The sequence below is a fragment of the Ahaetulla prasina genome, chromosome 2, assembly GCF_028640845.1.
Source record: "Ahaetulla prasina isolate Xishuangbanna chromosome 2, ASM2864084v1, whole genome shotgun sequence".
Classification (NCBI taxonomy): domain Eukaryota; kingdom Metazoa; phylum Chordata; class Lepidosauria; order Squamata; family Colubridae; genus Ahaetulla; species Ahaetulla prasina.
The window spans coordinates 100,391,405-100,410,594 of record NC_080540.1 but is presented as its reverse complement, the minus strand read 5'-3'; the positions used below and the strand labels follow the sequence as shown (position 1 = coordinate 100,410,594).

At 35.3% G+C, this 19,190-nt stretch overlaps 1 protein-coding gene across 2 annotated transcripts in view; it reads left to right on the top strand.

Annotated features, from left to right (window-relative positions):
• Positions 1-18,181, top strand: part of NR3C1 (nuclear receptor subfamily 3 group C member 1) — a 71,483-nt gene extending 53,302 nt beyond the window's left edge. For both annotated transcript variants that reach the window (XM_058171503.1, XM_058171504.1), the window contains 5 exons: positions 2,153-2,431; positions 2,808-2,952; positions 11,884-12,014; positions 12,918-13,075; positions 14,012-18,181. In XM_058171503.1, coding sequence (XP_058027486.1) covers positions 2,153-2,431; positions 2,808-2,952; positions 11,884-12,014; positions 12,918-13,075; positions 14,012-14,164 — 866 coding nt within the window. In that variant the 3' untranslated portion in view covers positions 14,165-18,181. The remainder of the gene's footprint in view (positions 1-2,152; positions 2,432-2,807; positions 2,953-11,883; positions 12,015-12,917; positions 13,076-14,011) is intronic.
• The last annotated feature ends 1,009 nt before the right edge of the window (positions 18,182-19,190 follow it).

Below are 19,190 nucleotides of genomic sequence, written 5' to 3'. Positions count from 1 at the left end.
TTACTGAAGAGAGGTCAAGATGGTAATCGTATTTTCATGCAGAGAAAAAGCTGAACCTGAATGAGTGGCATCTAATTAATAGAATAGAATAGAATAGAATAGAATAGAATAGAATAGAATAGAATAGAATAGAATAGAATAGAATAGAATAGAATAGAATAGAATAGAATAGAATTTTATTGGCCAAGTGTGATTGGACACACAAGGAATTTGTCTTGGTGCATATGCTCTCAGTGTACATAAAAGAAAAGATACGTTCATCAAGGTACAACATTTACAACACAATTGATGGTCAATATATCAATATAAATCATAAGGATTGCCAGCAACAAGTTACAGTCATACAGTCATAAGTGGAAAGAGATTGGTGATGGGAACTATGAAACGATTAATAGTAGTGCAGATTCAGTAAATAGTTTGACAGTGTTGATGGAATTATTTGTTTAGCAGAGTGATGGCCTTCGGGAAAAAACTGTTCTTGTGTCTAGTTGTTCTGGTGTGCAGTGCTCTATAGCGTCGTTTTGAGGGTAGGAGCTGAAACAGTTTATGTCCAGGATGCGAGGGGTCTGTAAATATTTTCACGGCCCTCTTTTTGATTCGTGCAGTATACAGGTCCTCAATGGAAGGCAGGTTGGTAGCAATTATTTTTTCTGCAGTTCTAATTATCCTCTGAAGTCTGTGTTTGTCTTGTTGGGTTGCAGAACTGAACCAGACAGTTATAGAGGTGCAAATGACAGACTCAATCATTCCTCTGTAGAACTGAATCAGCAGCTCCTTGGGCAGTTTGAGCTTACTGAGTTGTCATGATTGTCATCATGATAGTGGTCATGATGATTAGTTGGACCTTTTGTACTTTAAACTCTTGATACTACAAAATAAATAGCAGGTCCTTTTACAATGAATAATAATAGGAACTACATAAAGACCATTTCTTCGCTTTTTGTATTTGTTGCTTGGCAGATAGCCAGGTAGAGGAAATAATTAGATCAGGGAAATGTGCATACCAGTGTGATTCCTGTGATATAATTTACATCACCACCATATATAGAAAATTGGAGCTCTGTCTTCCTATCTAATTGTCTAGTTAGAGATGATTCTTTCATGCATTAATATTCTGTTTTTAGGATTCTGTAGATAAAAAGTGACAAGTCATACTGATGAAATAATTGCTTTACAAATTACAGACCACTATTTGTGAGGCAATAATTTAAGCAGTGTATCTAGCACATTTTATCCATGGTTTAAGTAAAGTATTATAAATTGACAAAGAAAATTTTCAGTTTTGACTTTACAGCAGTGAGTCTTCAGTTTTGTATAATTCATGTTTCAAAATTTTATTCTTTAATAAAAGATGCCCAGTTCTACAGCATATATGTTGTTAGATTATACTGTCCCTTACATTTTGTTTCATAATTATTTACTATTAGAATAGAATAGAATAGAATAGAATAGAATAGAATAGAATAGAATAGAATAGAATAGAATAGAATAGAATTTTATTGGCCAAGTGTGATTGGACACACAAGGAATTTGTCTTGGTGCATATGCTCTCAGTGTACATAAAAGAAAAGATACGTTCATCAAGGTATAACATTTACAACACAATTGATGGTCAATATATCAATATAAATCATAAGGATTGCCAGCAACAAGTTATAGTCATACAGTCATAAGTGGAAAGAGATTGGTGATGGGAACTATGAAACGATTAATAGTAGTGCAGATTCAGTAAATAGTCTGACAGTGTTGAGGGAATTATTTGTTTAGCAGAGTGATGGCCTTCGGGAAAAAACTGTTCTTGTGTCTAGTTGTTCTGGTGTGCAGTGCTCTATAGCGTCGTTTTGAGGGTAGGAGTTGAAACAGTTTATGTCCAGGATGCGAGGGATCTGCAAATATTTTCACGGCCCTCTTCTTGATTCGTGCTTGATTAGAAGAGCTTATTGAAAATGCTAGACATAAAATATTTTTATTTGTTTCTTGCTTTGTTAATTCTCCCCATGCAGTGTTTCTTTTCAAATATAATTGCTGGTTTCATCTTTTGTTCATACAAATAAATTTTTAAGTCAGTTGAATGTCCGTTGAATGTTGAATGTCCAGAATATTTTTTTATGTTTTTGCTTTTTTAAAATTTTCTTTTCTAATAACATTCTAGCACGAAAGACAAAAAAGAAAATAAAAGGAATTCAACAATCCAGCGTGCCTGCAGGAAGGGATACTGCTGAAAATCCCACAAACAAAGCTATCGTTCCTGCCACACTGCCACAGCTGACTCCTACCCTAGTTTCCCTACTGGAAGTCATTGAGCCGGAAGTGATGTTTTCAGGCTATGACAGCACAATACCAGACACAACTTGGCGCATAATGTCAACTCTCAATATGTTAGGTGGAAGACAAGTGGTTGCTGCAGTGAAATGGGCAAAGGCAATACCAGGTAAGTGATATGATCCCTAATATAGAGTTGAAGGGGTAGGAGGGGAAAGGAGTGACTTTGTTTTTGGCATAGTTTGCATTACCTTGAAAATAATCTGTGGGAACCTCATATTAACCATCATTCTTCTTTCTTTCCTTCTTTCTCCCAAGAAATCAGAGGAATAATTGGTCTTATTTAAAAGGCTGAATTCACTCTTTGTCTATTCAGTGGATGTTTTATATTAGGCAAAGGACTGCAGGTTCCCCACTCTTGGTTTTTAAACAATCCTTTAAACAAAGTAATTTCTTAAGAAACCATTATGAATATGAAAACAATACTTTGGGTAAGCAGTACTTCAATTATAATGTCTAGAGGCTCCATTTTTATTTTCAAACAGGCTTCAGAAACTTGCATCTAGATGACCAGATGACTCTACTGCAGTATTCGTGGATGTTTCTGATGGCTTTTGCTCTAGGATGGAGATCATATAAACAGTCTAATGGAAGTCTACTGTGTTTTGCTCCAGATTTGATCATTAATGAGTAAGTAATATCATTAAAAATACTTTGTGTGGGGTTTTTTAATTAGGTGGTGTTTAATTACTTCTAACCACTGACCATCATTTTCCAGAATTTGGTCAATAATAACTTAAATACTGCTTCTGGCATCAGTAGTTATTACTTTTACTGTTTGGATGTTCACCATGTGGCTTTGGGTGCTTCTGCCTCTTCAGAATCTAACTTGTATATCTAGTAGTTCTTGTTCTATGGTTTGGTGAAATTTGGATGACAGAATCTTGAGCTTTATCTTACTAGCATGTGAGGTACCTGCAATTTTTCTGACAGTTTGGGTCTTCTTGAGCTTGGTCCTTTTTTTGCACACAAAAAATAGCTATACAGCCTAAACCATGAAAGTGAGGGAGATAAATACATATTGTCACTCATGCTTTTGTCACTTCCTGTTTGGAGCTTTTGTCACCCTTATTTGGAGGACAGGAAGCTTCTCCAACACATATTGGATCAGGATGCTACACTAGTTCATCTTGGTGTGATGATCAGATGTGAATTTTATGGGCTCATTCCAGGCACATTATGATACATTACTGCATTTATTTCAATGTGTTACTGTTTTTGTTCCGTTGACTGTTAGCCACCTAAGTTCTTGTGTTGATTGGGTAGTTTTGTACACAAAAAATACAGGTAATCCTCATTTAGCAAGTACCTCAGATAGCTACTGTTGACAAATATACCAGTAATAAATAGTAATTAAAAATATTTTCAGACTAATGAGTGCATTTACTGCAACAAAAACCTTCAGTACCAAACTGATTAAGGTCTGGTCAGTTTCAGGCAGCTGCTGTGAGCCTGCTATTCTAGTCCGTTAGTTCACAGAGCTGAGCTTGTTATCTTGTTAGCACATTTTTAGGAAAGCACTATGCTCTCGAGAAAAGAAGCTCAGGAAGAGAGAGCTTGTTTAAGCAATCTGCTGTACAAGGGGTAAAAGGGGGGGGGATGGGTTAGGCATGAGACAAGAGAACTTTATCTGAATGGGATGGCAGGAACCAGTAATCTTTGCGCTTGCTCTCTCTCTCTCTCTCTCTCTCTCTCACACACACACACACACACACACACACACACTTCACTTGGTGGCCACTACATCTAAACACATACAGTGCAATTCAAGGAAGCACATTCCCTCCTATGGAAGGATGGACAGAAAAATCTGACCACATGCCTCTGTTACATGTTTGCACAATACTTCTCTAATAAAGTTCTAATTCACTCGAGTCTTATTTCTTTATGGAAAAATTCTGAAGTGGTAATTGGGAAATGTCTTGCCATGTGAAATGGAGTTTATTTCAGCCTATGAATTTGGTTGGAGTGGATGGAGGGCCCTTTAGATAAGCTCAACCACCTGTTTTGCTAGCTCCAAGTCCCTACAATGCTTTTTCAACAGGTCATTTTTGAAGAGTACTCAGAAACTACAACTGGTTCAAAATGTAGAAGTCTGTATGCTAGCAGATAATAGCCACAACTGCTAGAGGGAGGTCTTGCAGTCTTGGGTATTAAGGAATTTGCTCTTCTCCAAGTTCTAAAAATTGTTTTGAACTTCTGTATAGTCTTTAAAAAGAACAAATTAAAAAAAAACATAGAAATGGGATGGGGGAGAACTCCTTGAAAATATTGAAACTAAAATTAACAGATTTATCCATTTTTACAGTAGATTCGTTTATCTTACTTTAACATCTTTGTTTTCATTATAGTAAAGAGCATTAAATTTTATTGCCTTTCCTCAATAGCTTTCTGAATACCTCAGTAAATAATGTTTAATATAATTATTAGTAGCACCTTTAATATTGTTAATCAAAACGGAGTAACAGAGTAGGAATGTTACAAAGTTTTAAAAAATGTTTTAAAACAGAAGTAACTTACAGATATTTATTTATTTGACTGACTTTGCTTTCAACCCAGGCAAGCACTCAAGGCAGCAAATAAAATTTAAAAATGAAAGACAAAGCATTAAATTTTAAATAGGGCTAATACTAAAATAATAAAAATGAAAAGATCCTAAACACAGTGTATGTGTTTGTGTGTGTTTTAACCTATTCTGAAAGCTAACTAAGCTTTCCATGGTAACATCAAGCTCTTCCACAACAGACATTCTTTGCTATCTACACCACCCAGCCTCTTGAGTAACTGCACAGCTTAAATACTTTTTTTAAAAAAATCAGGATAAATTCGATTAAATCAAGTTGATTTAAACTGAAATAAAAAAGGCTGGGTTAAATCAAGGATTTCCTTAATATTTCCTCACCACTAACCATGTATATTTGCATAAAGCATTATTTAAATTGTAATTTCTTAAAAACTAGTAATTGGCTCTCTGTCATACAGCATGCTTTGAATTTGTTCTTTTTACTCAAAAGAGAATAAGTCTGTGCAAAAGTACAGTGAAGCATAAGCAAACCTTAACTCTTTTGAGGTAGTCACCCTTTCCTAAAGATTTGCCATAAATACTTTTCAGGTCATCTATACTTTCCTAGAAGACATTCAAAAGGATTGGTGGCAAAGAGTCTACTCTATCATTTTTTGCAAAATTGTTTTCTGTACCTGCAGATAAACTGAGAAGACCATTAAGACAGCCATGCCAAGTTTCAAGAGGATATGATTACCTCAGCTGTTTGAAAAGTGACTCAAATAGGCTTGTCCCAGCCTAAGTATTCTCCATATAATTTGCACAGCTACAACTTGTGTCATATCCGCTTGTAGAAATATGTTTAGTTCTTGGCATCATTCTTTTAACAGGATTCAGAGAAATTGGTGCAGGTTTAGCGAAAGTAATGAAGATCATCAGGGATTAGAAATGTATGAAGATAGATCAAAGTACAAGAATATTTGTTTTCAATTCATTCCAGAGTGGATATGTTATGAGAATGTGAATTTCAACTGATTTGTAGAAGAAACATCTTAACTATAAGATAGTCAAAGCAATTATTTAAGGAGATGGTTTCTCTTTGCGGGAGATAATGAAGGAGAGGCTAGATAAACATCTATTCAATCCAATTCCTGCTGTTGGTCTTTATAGCCTATACAGTGTCTTCTTTTTTAAAAAAATCATATGATTGTCTCTTGCTCAAACATGTTAAATCTTGAAAAAACATATCAGTTTATGTAGAATTATGCAGGTTGTAGGGATTTTATATTGCTAAGCTAACATGTTTTGTGGGTGTTGAACTGAATGCTATGCATTGATCTATTATCATACTTGATCCAAATCCCAATTGTCTGTATATATTCTTAATTATTGTTAGTCCTGTGGTGAACTAATTCCATCATCAGGCTGGAAAGGTCTTTGGACTTCTAGTTGAACTCTTTATCCAGGACAACAGTCCTCATACCATCCCCTTGAAAAATCTCAATGATGGAGCATCCATGACTCCAAATAGCAGGTTGCTCCACTGTATAAAGTTTTCTTGCTGACACCATTCCTTGAGTAAGTGATTGACATCCGTTCCATTCTTAGGCCATGATCTTCAGTTGGATTAAAATACCTCTTGAGCTCCAAATTCTTTTGTCTTCCTGCCTAGCTCCTTATAGTCTTTTGATAATATTTCTAGGCTCTTTCTTAAGTATGATTTATTCCACCGTGAAATAGAAGGATGGGATCCATCAGTCGTTTAACTAATTGAGTTTGCCTCTTCATCATATCCCAGACCTGGGAGAAAATGCACTTTTCTTTTGATGTCATGTTTGATTTGCAGATTGCTGTCAGGCTCAAACAACCAGGTCCACGCATGAAGAATTCAAGTAATTAATTTATTACTCAAGCCTATACACAGGAAAGTTTTCAGACTAATAGTTTGCACCTGAGTGAGACTAGATAAGGTTCAACTGCATTGGGGGGGGGAGGGGTGTCAAACTTTGCTGTTGTGTGCCCATGTGGGGATTCTAGACTGTCCCTATTTGACTCCTGTCCATGGCTCAGCTAGTATCTCTCCTACAATTGCTAACTCCATTCCTCTCAACATTGAGACACTTATCACCACCACACGCCTTTTTCTCTTCAGGACAGACATTAGTTTCCTCATATCTATGGAAGCCCAAGCTTCTTTCCTTTCCTTCCCTTTCGCTTGAATGTTGAATGAAAAACTTCAGAAGTGAATCATCCCTCAGGGCACCGCCTCCTGCCTTTCTTAGTCATTGATATTACATGCTGTCAGCCCTCCTGTCCCAGGGCTCCTCCTTCCACCTCTTTCCTGTGTTCTTTTTATAGACATCCCTTTGCCTTTCTCAGAAACTATTTGTCTTTCATGATGAATCTTAATATGGCTGAATGTGCCTCGAAGCCCTCCACATTCCTCTCCAGCAGCACAATGAATTTACACTTATGTACAAATGTAGTTGCAGTTAACCTACAAGTTATGCACAATGCTTGTGTTCCCCAGGCAGTAACACAAGCATCATGCATATCTTGCAATGAGTCTGCATTTCTTGTCCATATTTATAAATTTCCAAAAACTCGTCCTGGAGATACCTGGTCTTGAGCCATGAAATGCTTTGCAACCAACATTTTGAATTGTACTTGGAAGCAGTGTACGTGGCTGTAATGACTTTTGCTTCCCGGAAGAAGGCTGCTGTAACTAATTATAACTTTCAAATAGAAAAGGATACAGTTGGCTATCTTTAAAACAAATGCCAATTCGATTTTTAGTTTTCTTGGCACCTTGAAAATTGTTACTTAATCAAATAATTTTTCAGGTAATTAACTTATACTATAAAAGGCACAGAACTGCATATAGACTGCTAGTTAAAATAATGTTTTACTGGAGAAACAGAAATTCTTCTGAGAGGAGGTAATACTGTAGCCTATATGAATAGGTAAGGAACCAGAATGGCATGCTACATAAAATTTGAATCAGAACGATCTGGACTTAAACAACCACTGTGATGTTTAACTTAATGGGCGTCTTATTTCAATCTCTTTTATGTAAATAAGAGGTCTGAGATAGCTTGTCACTTCCCATTTTCCTGGGTTTTGTGATAATATATTGAATCTGTAAACTGCCTCAAATGGAGGCAGCTAAGAACTTTAAATAAATAAAAACTAGGGATTCTTAAGGAATTAAAACTTGGTCAAACAGATTTGAATATTGTTCTTAATGTTGTTTGCATGAAAATCTGGTAATATTTTAATGTAGTAACAAATGTTTGTAGAAAAGGAAAAGAGAAATTGTAATGACATTGCAGATTTGATATAATATAAAAATAGCAATGTAATTGGCAAAAAATGGATACCGAAAAAAAGGAATCAATTTTACTTTCCATTGACCAATTCATAAGCCATATTGGAACAATTTACAAAATGGAGACTAAAGCTTAGAATATATTTCAGTAATTTTTAAAAAGAAAAAAAGAGAAAAATATTGATAATGCAGATTTTTTTTCCAGTAAACATCTCCTGTAATCTTAGGGTCATAACACAATTTTGCTAGCAATGAATAAACATTTTAAACTGTGTTAAGTTTAATTTGAAAAGAAGAAAGATAAATTTTGACTCAGTAGTACATGATAAACTTCTCCTAAAACTAAAATCCTACGGCATTTCAGGACTTCTTCACAATTGGATAACTGCTTTCCTGTCAAAACAGACAACAAGTGGTCAAAATTGGCAATGCTCTATCAAATCCTGTTCCTGTCAAAAGTGGCGTTCCTCAAGGCAGCATTCTTGGACCAACGCTCTTCATACTATACATAAATGATCTCTGTGACCTTATCTCAAGTTATTGTGTTCTCTTTGTTGACGATGTCAAACTATTTAACACCACCAACAATACTACTACCCTTCAAAAAGCCTTGACTTTGTATCCGATTGGTCTAAAACTTGGCAATTCCAAATCTCAACCAGCAAATGTTCAGTCTTACATATTGAAAAAAACAACCCAAAAACTAAGTACAAGCTTGATAGACATTACCTTACAGATGACCCCCACCCTGTTAAAGACCTTGGAGATTTCATATCAAATGATCTAAGTGCCAAAGCCCACTGCAACTACATAGCAAAAAAGGCTCTAAGAGTTGTAAACCTAATTTTGCGTAGCTTCTTTTCCAAAAACTCTACACTACTAACCAGAGCATACAAAACATTTGCTAGACCTATTCCTGAATACAGCTCACCTGTCTGGAACCCATACCACATCTCTGACATTAATACAATTGAACGCATCCAGAAATATTTTACAAGAAGAGTTCTCCGCTCCTCTGAAAACAACAAAATACCTTATACCACCAGACTTGAAATCCTGGGATTAGAAAACTTAGAACTCCGCAAACTCCGACAAAACCTGTGTTTAACACACAAAATCATCTATTGCAATGTCCTTCCTGTTAAAGACTACTTCAGCTTCAATTGCAATAATACAAGAGCAAACAATGGATTTAAACTTAATGTTAACCGCTTCAATCTTGATTGCAGAAAATATGACTTTTGTAACAGAGTTGTTAACTCTTGGAACACACTACCTGACTCTGTGGTCTCTTCTCAAAATCCCAAAAACTTCAACCAAAAACTGTCTACTATTGACCTCACCCCATTCCTAAGAGGACTATAAGGGGCATGCATAAGAGCACAAAAGTACCTATCGTTCCTGTCCTATTGTTTCCTTTCATTAGAATAGGATAGGATAGGATAGGATAGGATAGGATAGGATAGGATAGGATAGGATAGGATAGGATAGGATAGGATTTTATTGGCCAAGTGTGATTGGACACACAAGGAATTTGTCTTGGTGCATATGCTCTTAGTGTACATAAAAGAAAAGATAAGTTATGATGTGTTGTTTTATGTTGATGCTTGTGTATACTGTTGTGACAAAATAATTTTTTTTTAAAAAAAGTTTCTTTACTTGTTGATTTTCTCCATACTAAAATATAAGCAAAAGTAATTTAAAACATTTATTATGAGGAAATAGAACAACACTGCTACCCCCTTTATTCTAGATTCTTAGAGTAATCTAGAATAAAGGGGGTAGCAGTGTTGTTCTATTTCCTCATAATAAATGTTTTAAATCCTAACAATCCTCTTTCACTTGGGATGCTCTTTTCTGAATGGAAGTGTTGTGGATGTTCTTTCAAGAAAAATGAGAAGAGCAAATGATCTACTCATTCAGGGACTGCCATTCTTCAGAATTAAGAGTTACATCAGCAGTTCCAACCTGCATAGCCATTAAGAAGGCTCAGCATATTGTGTGCCTTGACCCCTCTCTTTGCTTCCTCCATCATTATACAGGTAGGCCTCACTTACCAACAGCAATTGGGACTGGCAACTGCAATGCTAAAGGCAGTGGCCACTAAGTGAAAATTCATGTGACTGCACTGAACTTACAGTATAACTTCTGCTACTGTCATTAAAGCAAATACATTAAGTGTGGTCATCATGTGACCATGACTTGCAATTTTACTGCCGGTTTCTCTATTGGCTATTGGTCAGAAGCTGATTGTGAAGCATACAAGTGATGATTACGTGACTGCAGGATGCTGTGACTGTCAAAATACCATCTCGTTTAAAAGTCCCCAGTTGTTGAACACAGGGACACTGCAATGGCTATAAATAGGAGAGTTGGTGGTTTTTTCAACTGTTGTAACTTTGAATAGTTGCTAAACAAGGCAGTTAGTAACTAAGGACTACTAGTGTTTATGTTTATGTTTATGTTTATTAGACTTTTATACCGCCCTTCTCCCGAAGGACTCAGGGCGGTGTACAGCCAAAAGATAAAAACCCGTGTATATACAATTAAAACAAAGAATTTAAAACAAAGCATATTACAAAATGGCCAACATTAAAAATTTAAAACCCTAAAATAATAAAACCCCAATTAAAATTAATAAAACTATTAAGCCAGTCCCGCTTGAATAAATAAGTGTGTTTTTAGCTCACGGCGAAAGGTCCGAAGATCAGGCACTTGGCGTAGGCCAGGGGGAAGTTCGTTCCAGAGCGTAGGAGCTCCAACAGAGAAGGCCCTGCCCCTGGGGGCCGCCAGCCGACATTGTTTGGCAGACGGCACCCTGAGAAGACCCTCTCTGTGTGAGCGTACGGGTCGGTGGGAGGCATAAGGTAACATCAGGCGGTCCCGTAAGTACCCGGGTCCTAAGCCATGGAGCGCTTTAAAGGTGGTAACCAAGGTGGTAACCAAGGTCAGTATTTCAAAGAACTGCAAGACAGTTTTGAGAAATGGAGAAATTTAAGCTATGTCATGTTCTGTTTAGAGTACATGTGTGATGCTATAATGTTTGGAAGATGTAAGCTAATTGAAATATGATACAAATCTTTCTTTTTAGCTTTTGCTCTGATACAGGCTCCTAACAGTCTGGCACAATCTTTTTGTTCTGAATATTCAGACAAAATGGAAGTATTGTTGGGAGGCGGGAAGGGAAATCTAAATAGAGCAATCACTTTGTTCTGGATGAGATTATCTGTACTCTCTCTGAAGTTTACTTCATTAGGATTACTCCCAGTTTATCACCTTAAGAAACAAATGACGGTTATAATGAGGGTTTTTTCCAGATTCATTTGGTATGCCAGCAGGAACCTTTTTGGGTCTATTTTTGCTGCAGTTACTAAATCTTCTAGCCATTTCAAGTTTAGATTACTGTAAGATGCTTGATGTGAGCCTGCTCTTGATAGCAGTCCAGAAGTTCCAGTTGATATAAGTTGCTGTCCAAAGTCTATTTGAAACATTTACTCTTAATTCTTATTTGAGGCATTTGTAAATACAGCTTATAAACATGGTATATAGTTGGTAGCCAAACTAGTTGAACAGAGAATTGGTACATTGCCATATGTCCTATTTTCTTCAAAAAAAATATTAAGGTTGAAGATATATAACTTATTCAACTTTCTGGGATACTCAGGAGGTGTTAAAATGATTCCATAAAGAAATCACATCTGATACAGATGTGTGTGTGCTCTTTCTTCAGGCAGAGAATGAATCTACCATGCATGTATGATCAATGCAAACGTTTACTGATGGTTACTAATGAGTTAGCCCGGCTTCAGGTTTCCTATGAAGAATATCTCTGCATGAAAACATTGCTCCTTCTCTCGACAAGTAAGTGATTATTTATCCCCTTAGTGCTTTTTTTTTTTTTTTAATCTTGATCTATTTTGCAAATTGTGACTCCATCTTCATCACTGAACAGTGATCTGGGAAATATGAAACCTAGTTTTAATCCAAATAGAACTTGCTGTGCTTTTTCTCTATCATCACTCAATTCTTACCAGTCTAAGGATAATCAGTAAGAATGAGTAATGAATCCATTATAAATATATTTCCTAGTGTATTGAAATTGTTTATTTTATGATTGATGATTAAGATTGCAGAATTTCTGCCAGGCAGAAAATATTTTACTTTCAGAAATTATTAACGTGCTTGGTTGTTAAGATGACGTCAATTTTGTTGTAAGTGGAATTTTGACCATGGCCAATATAATATATTTCATATTGATGAGACAGATTGTTATATTGCACAAAAAATTCAAAATAAATTATCTGAACCACTCCCATTGTCCAAGCCAGAGGTCAGGTGTCAGGAGAAGTCCAACCGTATCTTACTGAATATAAATTTCCCATTCCTTTTGTAAATAAATGCGTAATTGAATTGAGCCTGACAGTAAATCTGCCCCATAATGAAGCTGGTTTGTTGAGATTCTTTGAAAAAGAGATTCATTTTTCAAAGTAACAGTAGTAACATAGATGTTGTTGAATGAAAGGATAAAAATGAGAGAACCAGTAATTTGGAACAGATTGCTACAGAGTATTTAACTATATATAAAGTTGGTCAATAATGAATGTTTTTTTAGGGAGAGAATGAATCTACTATGCATGTATGATCCATGCAGTTGTTCGCTGATAATCACTGAGTTAGCCCAGGTCAGGGCATTTTTGTGTTGCGTTGGTTATTGTGAATGTAAAATGGTAGCATGTAATTGAATATTCTGTCATCTTAATCCAGTTCCTAAGGAGGGCTTGAGGAGTCAGGCTCTCTTTGATGAAATTCGTATGACATACATCAAAGAGTTGGGGAAAGCCATTGTGAAGAGAGAAGGAAACTCTAGTCAGAACTGGCAACGATTTTACCAACTGACAAAACTTTTGGACTCCATGCATGATGTAAGATTTATTAATATGCATTTATGTATTGTATCAGGGTAGTCAGTAAATATGTGGAGAGCATTGGTTCAAGGATGATGTTTTAATGTAATGGAAAAATTTAAGCCAGATGAATGTGTATGCATTGATATTTAAATTACTTGAAGAAAGAATAGGAAGGTCATAGTCTTACCCTGTTTTAATTGTTTCAGTGAGTATAAAAATAATTAAAATGCACAGCATTAGTAAATGTAGCATAGCTATAAGACATTTATTGATACCAGCTATTATAACCTTATTGAATAGCAGTCCCCTGCTGAGAAGTTGAATACCAGCTGCAGGCTATTTAAATATATATATATAGATTGCATGTTATTCTGCCTATCAACGTAACAAGCTAGGATGTGTAGAAATGCAAATTTCTTGAATTTTCTTACGACCATTACATTGAACTGAATTTACTATATTATATTTTACAATTTGCATTTCAAGTAAAGAGGTTTCCAGTTAATTGGATACCAGAATTAAAGTTGATTGATAAACTATGTTGTTCTGATTACTGTTGGCATGATGCCTAAATAATTGCCCTATTCTTGATGTGCTGCCCCCAGAGAATATGGAATGCAGAATAGAATGCAGACAAATGATGAATCTATTCAGTCCAAACTTTCCGTATTTAATGGGCATTGTGTTTGTTTGATGTAATAGTTGAATTGAGGCAGCGTTCTTTCATCATCTTATTTTGTACCTCAATATAAACACATTTCTTATTTGCTATTATTCTGTGTGTGTACACATGTGCTTATGTTTGAATATGTGTGTACACTATCTTTTACATAAGCACTCAAAGCTAGCAGAACATCTTTGTTGTATTAAAGATGTAGGGGTAAAATATTCTTAAAATATTTTAGAGCATCAGAGAAAGCTGGCTTCATCCTTCCTTCTTATCATTTACAGGTGGTTGAGAATCTTCTAACTTTTTGCTTCCAAACATTTTTGGATAAATCCATGAGTATTGAGTTTCCAGAAATGTTGGCAGAAATCATCAGCAATCAGTTACCAAAATATTCAAATGGGAATATCAAGAAGCTCCTATTTCATCAGAAATGACTGCCTTAATACAGAAAGGTTGCCTTAAGAAAAAAAAAAGTCAAATTATATCTTCTTTTTTTATAAACTAAGAGACTTGTTAATTTTGTTATTGTACCTATATTAGGTATTTTTGGTTTTGTTTTGTAATTATGCACTACATGTGGTTTACAGAGGGCCAAGATCTAGCTTTCAGAAGACACCTCAACTGAATGAATACAAGAAAGAAAAAGAAAGAAGTATGGCTTGGAATTTTTCCTCTATATATACCATCATGCTGGCAGTATAGAATGCATCAAAAGCAGCATTGTCAAATTTGGAATCTGCATTGTCAACATTCTGCTAGGAGTTTCTGCAGTTGGCTGGTTAAATTTTTCTAGATTTTTGTTTTGGTATAGATTGTTTTGTATAGTTAAAGTAGCATTTTTGATTTATGCATGTAACATGAGGAAAGTTTACAACTGTATATCAGAAAAGGGAAGTTGTGCCTTTTATAGCTATTACTGTCTGGTTTTAGCAATTTCCTTTACCTTTATATACAGTGGACTAGCTTGCTCATTTTTTCTTACATAATTTTTGTAAAACTTCAAGATGCCTATTGTACAGCTGTTTTTAAAGTGGGGCAGCTCATAGCTTAATGACTTCTAGATAATGAACTTCAAGTATAATCATATGAATATAAGGTGGCTTGTCTAATATGACTGTCCTAATAACCCTTCTAAATTTGGCCTATAATTGAGCCTTCTTCAGTGGGGAATGGGGATTGAAATGTATTCCAAATCTAACCTGAACACTGGAATTGCTTATTTTTTGATATTGGTCATGCATGTTCTGTGAGCTACTAGAAAACTAGCTTTGTCTTAAACAAGTGTTAATGAACACAAACATTTTTTAAAGCAGCCTAGATATTTGCATTTAATGCAATAGCCATAATTGTAAGAATCTTGGGCTGGATTGACATTAAAAATATCAGTCTTGATTGCCCATCAGGAAACTTTCAGGAAAATATGCATTATTGTTTAAAAGTTTACTTATACATGGAGAAATTAACTTTTTCCATACACAATTATTGCCATATAAGTGTGTACTCCAATGTGTATCAGTGTATATTATATATACAGTGGCCACAATCCAGAGCAGCTATAATGTGCATACCAAAATCAATGTGCACAGAAATTGGCATATCTGTTCTCAGACATAGCAGAACCTGTTCTTTTAAAATATGTATGTAGAAAAAAAAAACAGTATTGGTAGCCTATTCATATTTTTCAGAACAAATAACAAATTTACCTCTTGGAATCTCAGAATTGGTATATACTAAAGGGAAACCTCTTCCCTCAAATGTGATCAGAACTGCTGGAAAGTAGGGTGAAAAGTTTCAAACTTAATATGATGGGCAGTGCATATCCAGTGGATTAGGTCCCCTGGAGTCTAAACCCCACCTATTCTTGCAGTAGCTATGTTGATTCCCAATAAACCAGTTCAGCAAGCTGAAAAAAGCCAGTTTCTGTTGTTAGACTGCACACTGGATTGAAGGCAAATGTATACAAAACCTGACTCCATTTTAAGTTAGAAATTGATGACTACATTTCTCTGTGCGTGTATGGGTGATATACACACATACACACATACACATACATACATGCACACACAAACACATATACATACATTATATATAAATACATATATATATATATAAACCAGGATTTACAAAATAATTGTACCTCTACCCTGTATATGTTTCTAATGGTTCTTAAAAGATTTTAATTCAGATAGGATTTTTAGCTTTATGCAGAAAAGAAAATAGACCAAACTACAAGAAGAAGAAAAAACTTTTATGGAAAATTAAAATCCTTGTATATGGCTTCACTTCCGTTTTTCACTCTCTCTCTCAAGTGAACCAATCTGAAGAACACCAAGATTCCACTGCTGATTTTGTGCTTTAGAATAGTACTTGGTCTCTGTACAGCTCCAGTCCTTCTCTATCAAACTCCTAGTGTGCCATAAAACAACCATATATGTCTTGTGATTTTTTTTCCTTGTTGTTTTAAACAATTTGTAAGCTGTAGTAGCCCATCCTCTGAGCACCTTAAGAATTTTCAGTAAATTTAAAATACTATGCCACTCTAAATGTTAAAAACAAAACAAAAAATATTTTGAGTGGCCAAAATAAAACAAGAGGTATAAGCGCTTAACAAGCATTAACAATCATAACATGATATGTTACTAATACAATTTTGTTTAATTAATACTTTCAAATGTATAGAATCTGATAGTGTTTGAAGAAAAAAGGAAGGGCTAATACAGCTTTAAATACAGTTTATCAACTTATTGTATAATAGCTTGTATAGTGTATCATAAGAAAGGTTTTTAGATGACAGATTGCTTTATCATGACACATATATTTTTTCTAGGGGTCACAAATGTGTTGATATGGTAACCCATAAAAATGTGGTTTGTCTGGAAGTATTAGTCTTCACAGCATTGTGCTGCAGTATCTAAGAGGTACTCTAATTTTATTATGTCTTTCTGTTATTTCTCTTTTCCTTATTGTTCTAAATGAATTTATCCATATTCAATGGAAGCTCCTGGGGCAGAAATGTAAATCCATTAAACCATTGGGGGGGGGAGGTTGGAAATTAAGTATGATAATCCAACCTATGTGTTTGGTTTCCCCACATTCCCCAATTGAATCTGTAGAATCTGGGTGGGTTTATGAAAGCCCTATATACATACACAAGCACACGCATACACAGACAAAACACACAGAAGAAGAAGAAATGAAATAGCGGGCTCCTGTATGCCTTAGCCTATATGTTCACACCATCAACCTGTGTGATTACTTTTAAATATTCTCTCTGAGTAAAGCAAAACAGACCAATTTTGCAATAAAATGCATATAGGTACCAGCAATATGTAAATATAGATCATAGTTTGAACAAAGTCAAATACATTTCTAATTATTCAACAAAATTGCTCCTTGTAAAACAAGAGATTTTACCTGAGCTATTTTTGTCTTGTCTTAATCCTCTTTAAAAATGTGAGGCTTATAAATGAAAATCTCCTGGGCGCTGCATTCAGTACTTGGGAATAAAATAGAAAATGTAATGAAAGGAAATTTTTTTCTTTATGGTATCTGTACAGTTCCAGAGTTAGGAGCTGTGAACAGCTGCTGCAAATTTTTCAAAACAGCTGGCTAGCCCTGAGATGCAGTTGCAAAAACCACAGAGTAGATGCCCGTTTCACATAATCCTCTTCTGACTATCGCACAGGGAAAATAGCTTTCTCCATCACCAGTTGCTTAACCATGGTTTATTGAATAGACCAGAGTTTGCTTGGTTCACTTAGCAAAACCAAGCCATGTTTTCTTGATATCCCTGTAGGGGTTTACAAAGCCTACTAAGCCAGAGAAACCACATGTTGGAATAGCATTTTGTGTAAAGCCAGCATTCTGCATGATTTTCTCTTCAGGTGCTATTCACGTAGCAGTTCCAAATATTACTGCTCAAGTGATAATTTACAAGATACCCAGAAACAGGCACATAATCTGTGCTACTGAATAAGCTTGTAAACATTTAATTGTTTAGCCATTTACTTAAGTATCAGTGAATATTTTAACAATAGTACGCAAACTATTGAAAATCTATTTTGACTGTTTTTGGTTAACACTAACAGGTTTCAGTATTTACTTTCAAAAATGCACCTGGAAGGATAACACACAAGGAGGATACCAGAAATTATAGTTGGAAAGTGACATGTATTAAATATTTTCACCCCCACTGCAAAGTTTAAGAAAGCTAGGAATGTGTGATTAACAAATATGTGTGTGTGAGATGATGGTTTACCAACACAAGTGAGGTATCCTGTGTCTGTGTGAAGACAAAGTCTAGGTTGGAAAGAGGCTTTTATTCTATGTAAAATATTTGTTGAATTTATGAATTTCTTAAACATAGAAATGCTGATTTTAGAAAATTTCAGTTTAAATGTGCTAAATGATTTTAAACAAAAGCCATTTAAATATATAAGCATTTAACAAAATGTGATTTTGTTTGGCTATTCTTTTTTGTGCTGTGGGAAATCAGCACTGCAAATAAAACAGGGGAAATTATGACTTCTGTCTCTTCAGTGCCTTGTCACATCATGTTGACCTGGAAATGATTTGGATAGCACTAAATATGAATGTGGTATGCTAACATTTCGCAAGGTCATTGATAGGAATAGTCTTTCATAGAATATATTCAGGCATTGGAGAGATGAAATGCTAAAGTAAGGAAGAGCTTATCTGGCTAACATCCTTATTTTAACTTTTACTACCTGTTGAAGTGATTCCTAAGAAAATGTTTATGATTAGTATGCCAATCTTGCCAGTCAGATTAAACCAAAAGTACATTTGATAGGGGGGGGGGGGAAATTAGAGAAATATAAAATGAACACAAATATGGAAACAAGTGCCAACCTACCTTTAAAAACAGAGCTTCTAAGATTCATCATTTCATATTAGGACAGGAAAGAAGGATAAGTCAGGGAATGGAAAAACGAGATGTGTTGTTATAATCCCTATGAATAGAATTTGAAGTGATGGGCATTGCCTAGAAACACCAGAATCATACTATTTGTTTCAAAATGTATATTGGATCTTAATTCTCCATGGTGGTATAGAGTTCAATATTATGACACAAGGTTTTTAGCCCTTCTATACTCTGGGGAGGGGATGAGCTTTGATGACCTACCTTGGATCAAATAGATCTCACACAGCAAAAATACAAAATTGTGTGACTTCATACAGGAGTGCTTATGCAGGCATGGTATCTTGTGTTTATAATTCCTGTAGACTTTCCAGAAGACTTTGAACTGCAGAGAAAAATGCACATATTCCTTCAGACTGAATGTTGGATTCAGAAGTATCATTTTATCTGCAGAAGGTGCTCCTTTTATTTTGTGCCAAAGGAAAGTGAAACAGTCCAAAGATTTCTTCCCCTTGCATAAGTACAGCAGAAGCCAAGAAGGCTGTAGAAATTGCCCTTTAGACCGCTGCATGCATGCTTCC